At 37.9% G+C, this 12,306-nt stretch overlaps 1 protein-coding gene across 4 annotated transcripts in view; it reads right to left on the bottom strand.

The window, feature by feature from the left end:
• pcbp4 (poly(rC) binding protein 4) overlaps positions 1–12,306 on the bottom strand; it is a 68,747-nt gene that overhangs the window by 27,226 nt on the left and 29,215 nt on the right. For all 4 annotated transcript variants that reach the window (XM_066698293.1, XM_066698294.1, XM_066698287.1 and 1 more), the window contains exons 2-5: positions 8,695–8,864; positions 6,936–6,959; positions 4,350–4,382; positions 2,201–2,317 (exon numbers count right to left, since the gene is read on the bottom strand). In XM_066698293.1, coding sequence (XP_066554390.1) covers positions 2,201–2,317; positions 4,350–4,382; positions 6,936–6,959; positions 8,695–8,802 — 282 coding nt within the window. In that variant the 5' untranslated portion in view covers positions 8,803–8,864. The remainder of the gene's footprint in view (positions 1–2,200; positions 2,318–4,349; positions 4,383–6,935; positions 6,960–8,694; positions 8,865–12,306) is intronic.

Raw genomic sequence — 12,306 nt, 5'->3', positions numbered from 1 at the left:
GATTGATTGACTTGGAAACCTAATTAGATTTCCCAAAGTTCAAGACTCAGAGGTGCTGAACCACTCAAATATATCTAACAGATTTTAAAATTAACCACATGCCAGTTTACTTGGCTGTACATCTTAGGATGACCACATGGTCAGTATTAGTTGGAACTTATGAATGTATAGCTGTGAGGGATTATATTATATTCGATAATAAAAATAAGTATTATTTTGCATTTAAGTCAGAGCTAGCATTGAGCTTAACCAATATATTTGATCTGTATTAGATTTGCACATATGATGAGACTATTTGATGGTATTGCAAGTGCATGTCGATATATTTTCGTGTTTCACCATGTTATGATTGCTTTTTCCCCCAAATTGTGATTTTTATGGTACAGTATATACCCTAGAAAATTTTAAATACAATAATAGAAAGTGAACAAGATTAGATTTTCAAATGTTTTTACTAATATAACATTTTTTAAATTTCCGTGGGATTTTTTGCACAAGAAAATGTGAATAATTTACTTTGGATTTACATGTTTGGTCATATTGTCATGTGTTGCTGAGTCATCATTAGCCTACCCATATACATCAAATAAAACTCTGTAAATCCTGCTCAAGTCAGATTAAAGTGGCAGCTGAATCTGCGGCAGTATCTGTAAGGGGTTTGTCTATGCGTTAGGAAGGGGTAAGCAAGATTTTCAGAGAGGCTTTTTCTGTAATTAAGCTAGGTAATAAATATCCGTTTCCAAAGTGACTGATGATCTGTGGAATTCATTAGCGCCTGCTGGACTCTCACAGACTTTGAAATGTAAATAGCATGTGGTGTCTCGCTGCCCGTCAGTACACCACTTGGTACATGGAGAGAGTGAGGTTACGACAAGACTTTGTAGAAGAACGCTTGGGGACTGCTTCTCCACATTTTAGTGCTTAAAAGCGAATTTGTGTTATGGTCCAAAAACTGCCTAAATGTAAAAGGCATTGCTTAGTTTTCACTTAAGTACCATTATTTGTATCTTAGTTTTATGGTTTTCTACTAGGCGCGTTTTCCTTGTGCGTGGCGTTGTTGGTTCGGAAGCAACAATTCAAATGATTTACAAGTATGCAAATTAGATTTTCCCTGAGCATCTCTCGGGATGATATTTTGCCGAGCACACCGAGAGCCCTAGTTATTCTGCTTCATTTCTGGCCTCTGACAGCTCATTATCCTGATGTAGAGAGAGGCAGAAATGAAGGGCCGCCTCCGGTTATAAGAGATGGTTGGAGAGGAATGAATAAAATGGAGATGTAAGTAATGATATTTAATTACTGCTGAGAGGGGTTGCCGTAAGACCTTTAAATGCTTTAATACACATTAGGCTCAGTTTGGCTTTTCATCTTAATAGTAGCGGAAGTCATCAGAATCCTGAATCATGTCTCACATTCAGACCTGGTTTCATTCATTTTTCCCCTCTCTTGTAATCAATGGGCCAATGAAATGTCAATGAAACGCATTGAAATGCAGCAGTAATGTAGATTTTGTTAGCTGCGGATGATAGAACATTGATAGTAATACATACAGAGGATATTACCTTCTGATGGTGCAGGATGATACAAGTCATTGTGGAATTTTTATATATTAAAAACAGGCTTCAAGTAATAGGACCACCACAGATGTGGATTAGGGGTATATATGATATTAGTATGTAAATTAATGCTAAAGGATATACATATGGGATAAACATGCCTTTCATATTGCCAATAAGATGTGCTCATAAACTGAGAGCATAATGTTCTCGTCCCTGTACAGACTTGTGTATGTGCCTTGAGTTGTCCACATGTCCATCATAATAGAGAACTATTTAATAGAAACACATAGCAAATGGCTGAATTGTGTTTCATTAGGTTAACTCCTGTTTGACCAGTATACACCCAGTACATGTCCTGGGGTGAGGCAGTAGCTTGGAGCTACCCTGAGGGTTACGATGACATCTCAGAAGACAAGGTTGGGGGATTTCCCTATGACAGCAGATGTATAATGAACACAACTTTGCCTGCTTAAAAAATCCCTAAAGAAATGTAAATCGATAAGAACACGTTACCTTTTTTTCATGAAGATAAATATAATGAAACTGTGATAAACAATGTATTTCAAATATAGGCATAATGACCCCAATTAATTAGCTTTTACCAGGACAGGGCATGTATGGGCTGAGTAGGAAGTAGTTACCTCTTCGAGTTTTATCGTGATCATGGTGAAGGCTCTGAACACACACTCAGTTGAGCCGGTGATCGTGATGATCCTTTCCGGACACGACCCTTCAGAAATGTTGATACGTGCGCTGCTCTGTAATACATTGAGACAGGGGGAAGGAAGATATGAACTCCATTCAGCTTCTTCAAAAATCAGAAAAATTACTTCAGCTTTTTTTTGTAGGGATGACTTTTTTTCCTTCCTTCTGAACAGGATATGTTGTGTATGTATTTTTGTAATGCACATATGAGCAGAAAAAGAATGATTCAAACATTTGTGTGTGTCATACTGAGTCATGAAACTTGTAGCCACTTCTAACAAAACTGGCTGTAAACATGAGTAAACTTGCGCAAAAATAAAAAAAGAAGCTAAAACTGTTTGCCAATAGAATGATTCATAGTCATCGAGGGCTGAATATTCTAATATCTGGTTAAGTCTGCTGCACCGTAGCATTGTAGTAAATGAATCTCTCTGGATCTTTGAGCCAAATTGCCAACAGGTATATTTGATCTTACTTTGAAGCAGATTAAAGAATTTACAAGTCATCTCAGGATTTGGCCTTGAAGTCGTTGAAACCAGAAAAGATGTAAACAAGTTTCTTGGTGTCTTTGTCTTTGGAATGCTACCAAATGCTACACCTGCTGTCAGGATGAGAACTTCACTCAATTTACAATGGGTGATGCAAATTTGGATTTCTGGGAGGAATTTGGGCTACTCTTAAATCACATTTCCAGACAATTTTTAAATTTGTATTATTCCAGTGAAATAGTTTGAATTGTGTTGCCAGAGGACGGCTTATTTTTACTTAAGTGGTTAAAAGAGGGGGGGGGGGGGAGTATTGCAAAACTTTTTTTTAACTTCAGAAGAAAAAAAAAGAAAACAAAATGCATGACAGTAATGTTTTGCTTTGGTCTGCTGAATGCATCTACTAATCGAGTAGAGCTTTTATGTTACCCTACTATTGCCCTCAAATAAACTACCAATGAATGGTTTGACCGAACTCCATGCTATGCCTGAGTCATTCAGCTACTGATCTTAATTATAAAATGGCTGCTTAAATGTCTACCCTCAAAAATACGTTATTCTTAATTTTGCTGAAGACATGAATCTGTCAAAGGAATTGCAATGCTGGCAGGTACTCCAGTGAAAATGTAGAATGTGCAGCCACTATCTGTGTGACTTTGAATGAACAATGACCAAGAGCTACAGCGTTAGTTCCACACATTTATAGACTAAATAAAATCTGTTTCTTGTGTGCCACAGATTCCAGCTTAGACTGTGCCATTACATTGGCAAGCCTTGGAACCTTAATCTGTTGATACAGTTGCTAATGGAATGGCCTTGAGAGACAGGATCCCATTCTCTGTGTGATTTGCAGCACGCAGATATTTTTTTTCAGTTCAGTTCAGTATTTCTGTTCTCCACTAATCAACCACAGAAGTTAGTGGAGGGGGTGGGGGTGGGGGTGGGAGTGTTGAGTAATGCTATGTGGATTGATCACTTTGTGTTTTTTAATGCGTATCGAAGGTAGATAATGCCACCATAATCAAAAAAAGGTGTTTCACCACATTACCAAAACATTTTTCACTGTCCAATTAATTTAGTACTACATTTTTTTTTTTTTTTTTCCTGGGTCCTGGGTGTATTCCTGCCTTGCACCCTATGCCTGACGGGATCAGCTCTGGCTTCCCTGTGACTCTTACCAGGATAATTTTATATATGTATGTATGTGCTTGTTAACTACATTATTCAGATAAGTGCAGTTTCCCATTGTAGATCCAAGCCAATTCCATACATCCAATGTATCTGTGAGTGAAGATGAGCTCTACATTACAACATTGATATGATCTGGCAGAGTCTAGGGGATAAATAATTAGAAGACCTATGTTGCAGGATTCAATAAAATCACAGGTTTAATATTGTAATGGCTCCCCTGTCAGTTGTTAAGTAGTAACAAAAGTATTTATTGAATTTGCATTTAATTTATTCTAAGCTAGGAGTATAAACTCAAAACGTTTCTTGACAGAGTCCTGTAAAGGTAGACACCAGCTAATTAACTATAAATCAGAATGTATATTTCATATTGTTTTTGTGTTCAGGCAGTAAAATTATTATGATAGCTTACCTCTTCTCTTATTCTTTTCACGGTTTCTCCTTTCTGAGGAAGAAAGCATAAGGAAAAAGTAAAATAAAGCAGACCAGAGATATTTATTGTTCTACTCAGTTATCTACAAAACAGCTTTTTTGAGCCAATTGGGAAAACAATCAAAACAGTATTAATTTGTTGTAAAAGCTTTCTTTTATCTATAATAAAGATCTGTCAGTAATTGCAAGGTGTGGCAGGAATTTGTTTACCACCTAATCCCTTTTGTAGAATAGAAAACGTACAGCAAAATGCTTTATGTATCAACACAGAAGACTTCTTTATGTCTTTGACTGCAGTTAAAGCACAACATTTGATCCTCCCAATTCAAATGATTAATTCAATGGGTTTGATTAGATCTCTAGTTGATGTCAGTCAACATCACAATACTGTAATACAGGATTCAGACAGACAATGACCCTCAGATGCACTGAAACCAAATGGGAAGAGACTCTACAGAGGTAGTGTCGGTGCTGTCCGGTAATGCCTATTAGTGATAAACCGACACTGAGGAGAGACTGCCAGTTTCCAGACTGTTCTGCAGGGAGTGTATTCTATCTGCATCTTGGGGAGGGTTACAGGAAACTCTTCAAAGCAAACCCATACAACTGGACAATGGTCTTATTAAAATGCCAGACTTGTTGAGATGCATCATTACATTAGCAATATCTTCTCTCTCTCTCTCTTTCATCTTTCAACTGACATGTACTATATCCACTGCACTTGAGCATCTGTAATGTTATGCCCACGCTCTTTACCAATTAACTTTCCTAGTCTGCAGTTTTCAGGAAGGGGAGGGAGGTTGGGGCCCAAGTGTACTGAAACCGACCGACAGTGAATCCATAAAAATCACAGTTGCTTCTATTATCCTAAGGTTTGGACAACCATTATAAAAAGCAAGATGAGAGGGGAGGGGGAATTAATGACTTAAACCTTATTTTTTATTTTTTTTGCGAACTCTAAAAGTCATTCTTTATTTATACTGCAAGGCTCCAGCCAGCATTGTTCTGCAGTTATCCGAAACCTTTTGTGCTGGAGTTGTGTTGGTGTGTCTGGAAGCTTTCCCAAGAACACACTGTTAAAGGATTGGCCCGGCTCCAGAAAGTTATTAGTGGGATAGCCCTGAAGGGAGGCAACCGTCTCCTGGAAGCGCCTGCTGTCAGGGCCAATTCAGTGTTGTGCTACTGTATTCAATTCACTTTCAGTCCTGCAGGCAGGGTGGTCTGAAAAGGTGGCAATGAGACGGCACGTCACGGGGGGTGGGGGTGGGTGTTTTTGGATGGGACACTGGTGACAAGCCATCCTTTCTACTAATTTTGCTGCTCCAATCTTATGACACTTGTTTGTAAAATGCCACAGCCATGGCACGTTACAGTGTAGCACAGTGAAGCTTTTGAACATACTAAACAGCCCTGTTTTACGGGTCTAGGAATGTTAAGATTAACTTTTTTTTTTTTTTTTTTAAACCACCTTCTCTGGGAATGTATTTGATTTTGTTTCAGAATTGAAATGCTAGGGGTTCAAAGGTAATTTAAAGTAAATGCATTTAAGTAAAAAAAAAAAAAAGACAATTAGAAAATGTATAATGGCGGACTGGGATTAGGGTTCTCACTGTAGTGAAACGCATATTATGTCTGTCACTGGACAGTCTGAAGAGTTGAGTAAAATCCATGTCTTAAACATTGCAAGTAATCTGTAACTAAACAAGCAAGTAACTCAACCAGAATTTGACCCAAAATAGTGGGAGTGTGCAGCCAGACAGTGTGTTGACATCAGACATTAAACCAAATTGCCTATAGCTGATGGAAAGTGCACTGTGCTGGCTGGGAGGAGTAGGGTGATCTCAGGAAGTCTTACAGAGAAGTAAAAGTATTTAAAAAAATATATATATATTCTATTTATAGGAGGACTGTTAACAATCACAGATTTAATAATCTTCACATCAGAGGGGGTCTACATGCTGTGCTATCTCACACTGAATCAGAACTGTAACAATGGGGCCTACCGTACACCGGTATTGTCATTTGTTTTCCAAAATGAGGAGACGCACATTTTAATGAAATGGCTGTGTGCCTACTTAAATTTCCTCAGAAAAAAAATGTCTGAAACCAATAATTTACACTCTACAATACCAGCTAAATGACATATATTCCAAACAGCACATGGAAATGAAAATGCCTGTTTCTGAGTACAAAGTTAATATGACCATAATGACTGATATGGGTTTGATTGATTGATTGAATAATTCATTCATTCATTTGAAGTAACCATCTCCATTATACTCTAGACATCATAGTGGGATTTTGAATTGGTCTGTCAGTTTGACTTGGAAACAGAAATCCCTGCAAAGTGGATAGGCTTCAGCTCCATGTATGATAAGTACTTCAGAAACGCATAACAAATTGACCTGTTAATGTAAAACAATATCGAGAAGACAACCATAACAGCCCTTAAGTATAATGGTTCACTTTTAATTTCCATCTACATGAAAGGTGTTGAGAGACATTAACTAGTACAGTGTTAGGGATAAAAATATTTTGAATGTGATTACAGAACACTAAAACTCACCTTTCCTATAATACTGCCAACTTCCTGCAAAACAAAAATAAATAGATAAATACACACGTAAGATATTTCCTATGACTTTTCAAGAAAATAAAAATATACCTTAAAGAAGCTTTACCTTAAACATTATTTTTAAGCCAAGCTAGGCAAAACCAGTGGTTTATACTAATCCACAATTCTACTTATCGCTTAGAAATCTGGTCAAATTCCCCCTTTACTGTAGTATGTATAATATTGCCATCCAGTGCAGTGTAGATTTCTGTGAATGTGTTTTTGACAGACATGTATTTAGACAGAACAAAAAGTCAATAACAGATTGCATGATCCTGCAAGCTTTTGTACATGTAATTTGCATGGTCATACGATGAGATTCTTTTCTACGTCAGATGTTTACTTTACAAGAGTGAGAAGCAAATAAGCATAGCTGTGTGATTCATTGGATGTTTGAAGAGCTGTGGGTTTTATCTTAACCAGGTCTTGTAGGTTTCAAACAAGTTCTTTTATTGGCAGAGGTATCGCAATCTCTTTAACTCTTTTTAACCTTGATCCTATCCTTAATCTTCCTTCTCTTCTGCCAAGAAACTTAGTGTTATCCAGAATCCCTCCCTATCCTGCACAGAACACATCTCCTGTTTTGACATGCCTCTACCATTTACATCTTAATAATATACACAACACCTGCCTTATAACAATCTTCCATATTGAGCTTGGTCCAGGCCCTTGTTCTCTCTGGAAACTTGCATCTCCAACATATCCCAAAGTTTACTTGTATTTTATTTGCCTCTTTTCCCCCATGCAAATCCTCCACTTCACTGGCTAGCTAAATCTGCTTTTATCCAATTTAAGATTCCTGTCCTTGTCCATCCTTGGCTGTAATACCCATGCACCACCTCTTACTTCCAATCCAAACCAGTCTCTTATGATATCCCACCACTTCCTGTCTACTACTCTAGCATAGTTGGAACCTTCTCTCACTCTCCTACTTCCCGTTCTTGATCTTTGCCCCCCACTTGTGGTGCCACTAGCAACCACAAACATCAGATCCACAACACTTCTAAGCAATGGTACTTCTAGATCAAATGAGCTGGGAAAACCTGCACTATGCTTCTGGGTAACTTCAGCTACAGAAGATCAGATCAAAAAGCACCTTTTGTTGAACTATGTGTGCTACTAGATACAGCTGTGGAAAAATTAAGAGAACACTGCAAAATTATCAGTTTCTCTGGTTTTACTATTTATAGGTATGTGTTTGGGTAAAATTTACATTTTTGTTTTATTCTATAAACTACTGACAGCATTACTCCCAAATTCCAAATAAAAATATGAATGCAATGGAATGGCTGCCATACATGTAGAGATGCTGATTTAAGAAAACAATGCAGTGGTCTCTTAATTTCTTCCAGAGCTGTACGTATTTTGTGCTTCTTAGCAATACAATTAGTAATGCCGTGTCCATCATTTTTTATTAAACCTCAACTAACAATTTCCCCCCTGTCATTTCTTTCTTTCATATTCTCTGTAAATGTATTGTGCTGGAGAATGTGAGATCCCATGGATATAGGTGTAGGCATATTACAAAATAAGAAGAAAGGAGAAGATGATTTTATCTGTACATATGTGCCTACGGTTCTGCCAGGTCATACAAGCTTGTGGATCAGACTGTTCTGCAGTTCGAGCAGTTGTTTCCCAGATATTGGCTCCTGCACTATTAAGACAGAGGTAATTCACATTAATCTCAACCCAGCTTCCCCAGAGAGCATACCTTTCCATGCATGAGTAGCCGGAGAGTAAGGGTGACGTTCATCCCCCCATCTACAAGGTCCTGCTCACAGTTCATTCTGGATTGGGAGTCTGACGCAGGGAGACGCATGAAAGTGGCTCATACAAAAGTCAAACTCCTGACGCAAGTGTTGGTGTTCAGTGTTCACAGGCCTGTGAAACAAGACAAAGAGATTCAATTAATAAAAATTGCAAATAAGTCTTTTTTTGATTTTGTTGGAAGTATAACGGTAATTTTAATGCGGACATAATTGTTGGATGTTACTTTATTTTATGTATATATATATATATATATACACACACTCACCTAAAGGATTATTAGGAACACCACACTAATACTGTGTTTGACCCCCTTTCGCCTTCAGAACTGCCTTAATTCTACGTGGCATTGATTCAACAAGGTGCTGAAAGCATTCTTTAGAAATGTTGGCCCATATTGATAGGATAGCATCTTGCAGTTGATGGAGATTTGTGGGATGCACATCCAGGGCACGAAGCTCCCGTTCCACCACATCCCAAAGATGCTCTATTGGGTTGAGATCTGGTGACTGTGGGGGCCAGTTTAGTACAGTGAACTCATTGTCATGTTCAAGAAACCAATTTGAAATGATTCCACCTTTGTGACATGGTGCATTATCCTGCTGGAAGTAGCCATCAGAGGATGGGTACATGGTGGTCATAAAGGGATGGACATGGTCAGAAACAATACTCAGGTAGGCCGTGGCATTTAAAGGATGCCCAATTGGCACTAAGGGGCCTAAAGTGTGCCAAGAAAACATCCCCCACACCATTACACCACCACCACCAGCCTGCACAGTGGTAACAAGGCATGATGGATCCATGTTCTCATTCTGTTTACGCCAAATTCTGACTCTACCATCTGAATGTCTCAACAGAAATCGAGACTCATCAGACCAGGCAACATTTTTCCAGTCTTCAACTGTCCAATTTTGGTGAGCTTGTGCAAATTGTAGCCTCTTTTTCCTATTTGTAGTGGAGATGAGTGGTACCCGGTGGGGTCTTCTGCTGTTGTAGCCCATCCGCCTCAACGTTGTACGTGTTGTGGCTTCACAAATGCTTTGCTGAATACCTCGGTTGTAACGAGTGGTTATTTCAGTCAAAGTTGCTCTTCTATCAGCTTGAATCAGTCGGCCCATTCTCCTCTGACCTCTAGCATCAACAAGGCATTTTCGCCCACAGGACTGCAGCATACTGGATGTTTTTCCCTTTTCACACCATTCTTTGTAAACCCTAGAAATGGTTGTGCGTGAAAATCCCAGTAACTGAGCAGATTGTGAAATACTCAGACCGGCCCGTCTGGCACCAACAACCATGCCACACTCAAAATTGCTTAAATCACCTTTCTTTCCCATTCAGACATTCAGTTTGGAGTTCAGGAGATTGTCTTGACCAGGACCACACCCCTAAATGCATTGAAGCAACTGCCATGTGATTGGTTGGTTAGATAATTGCATTAATGAGAAATTGAATAGGTGTTCCTAATAATCCTTTAGGTGAGTGTATATGGTCAATGTTGTTGTTTGTTTTTATACATGAATCCTCATTACTTCTTAATTTCTAAACTGGAATTAATTTAAGAACAGTGAAAGCAAAGACGTCAAGACCGCGGGTCACATCATTACAGTGGGCAAACTGCTCTTTGCCACTCTGGAAAAAGAATGATCTTGGCACCAACTGTCTATGGTTTTGTGATTTAGGAGTTTAAGCGGTTTTCTTGTGCAAGATTTTTTTTTTTCCCTCTAAAAATATACTTATGACTGAAATATTTGTCTTATCTTAATGGAAAGTGCAATTAGATTACTTGCTGTATTTTATAATACTGAAATAAAAAGTAAAATACGCAAGATTGTGCTGATGAGGATAATTGGCTAGTGTAAGACTTGCAAAACAAATCTGGGTAATTATTTAATAGCTAATTGGCAAACTTGTAAAATGCTTAAGGCTGATTCAGGCAAGCTGCAGGACCTAATCTGCCACCCATGCAGAATTCTGAAGGAAAGTTTATCATACGCCTTGGGAAGAAAGTAAAATAACATCTCTAATTTCAAATACCCATGCATTCGACCCACAGCAAACAACAAGACGCTTCGTCCGTTTGAACATCTGCTATGTTCTGACAATGAACAGATGCTGAAAACATTTCTCTGAGTGTTATTGAAAGTCTTCCTTCAGGTTGTTTAAGGACCAAAAAAATGACTTGCTTGTCATGTTCTCTGAGAAGCAGCCTGTTTCAATTCCTGTAACAAAAGATAGTTGCCAGTGAAATCACAAGGCACTCTGCTGTGCTTCCAAAGTATGAGATGGGATAATTGTATATTGCTTCCTCATTAAGTTCATCAAGATAGAGAGTGGTCTTGATGACATACTCGGCAAGCAGATCTGATTTGTACTTCTTCTATTCAAAACGGTTTTGCTAATAGATAAACATTCTGGTATATTGTACCTGGTATATTGTATTGTTCCTGACAATGGAAAAGAAAGAAATGAAGATGACATATTGGTCTATACTTGTTATATATTATAAATATATGCAAAACCCTGGGATTTCACCTTCATTTTTCCATCTTTCCCCATTTTACAAACTTCTAGTTAACCTAAGCAGCCTGCTATTTTTTAGTCACATTGGAGCTACATATATTCATGTTCCTGCTTGATTCGTTGTTATTAATGCTTAGTCATGCCATCTATTCCTGGACCAATATACAATATTTTCAAAGCTTAATACAACAGATTTTTCAATACATATTACCCACTGCACGGAAGTCCATTTGTACAGAGCCCTGTGTACCTCTGACATGGGGGCCTCCTTCCAAAACTGTTAACTTTCAATCCATCTCCACAATGTTAGATGAAATGGTTAGTACAACAAAAAATAAGTCTGTGTAGAAAGCACACAGGAGGAACACAAAAGGTAAACAAAAAATAAAAACAACATGCAATATAAATTCTAACATGGCATGCTACATTTTGATGTTTCTTTTTTGAAAATGCAACATTCTTAAAAAATGCAGAATACATTTAGATTTAAATGTATACATCTTTTTTTTTTTAAAGTAACTCAGTTTATGAGATTGGCTCCCAATTAATCTTTCTTTTCACTCAAAGAGTTCAAACTGCACCAGCTCACTAGTTAATTACTTTAACAAGTTTAATTGTAATGCAAAGGAAAGTTCATATATTCTTGATTAATCATTTAATCTCTGTGATTTAATTGAGAAACAGACATGGATCAACAGCACTAATTACAGTTTAAAAGGCATCTAGCGACTGCAGAAAGAAAAAGAAGCAAATCTACATATGCACTAGATAAAGGTCTGGTTTCACAGAGCCAGATTAGCACTAGTCTTGGACTGGGAAACCCGCTGCTAGAACGCAACCCAAAAGATGTTTCAAACTACCATCGTAATTGCTTTTGACATTTTTATTTGTTGATCCTCATGAAGGAATTGGCTTCCATGGCCAGGCTTTAGTTTCACTCCTAGTAGTATGTAATGGCTTTTTGTAGTGCACTGTAAAAAAAAAAGACTCTGAATGGACACCTAATAGCTTTTGCTCAACAGGTAAAGATTCAATT

This window comes from Amia ocellicauda, chromosome 3 (assembly GCF_036373705.1).
Source record: "Amia ocellicauda isolate fAmiCal2 chromosome 3, fAmiCal2.hap1, whole genome shotgun sequence".
Lineage (NCBI taxonomy): Eukaryota > Metazoa > Chordata > Actinopteri > Amiiformes > Amiidae > Amia > Amia ocellicauda.
This window is presented reverse-complemented; position numbering and strand designations above follow the sequence as displayed.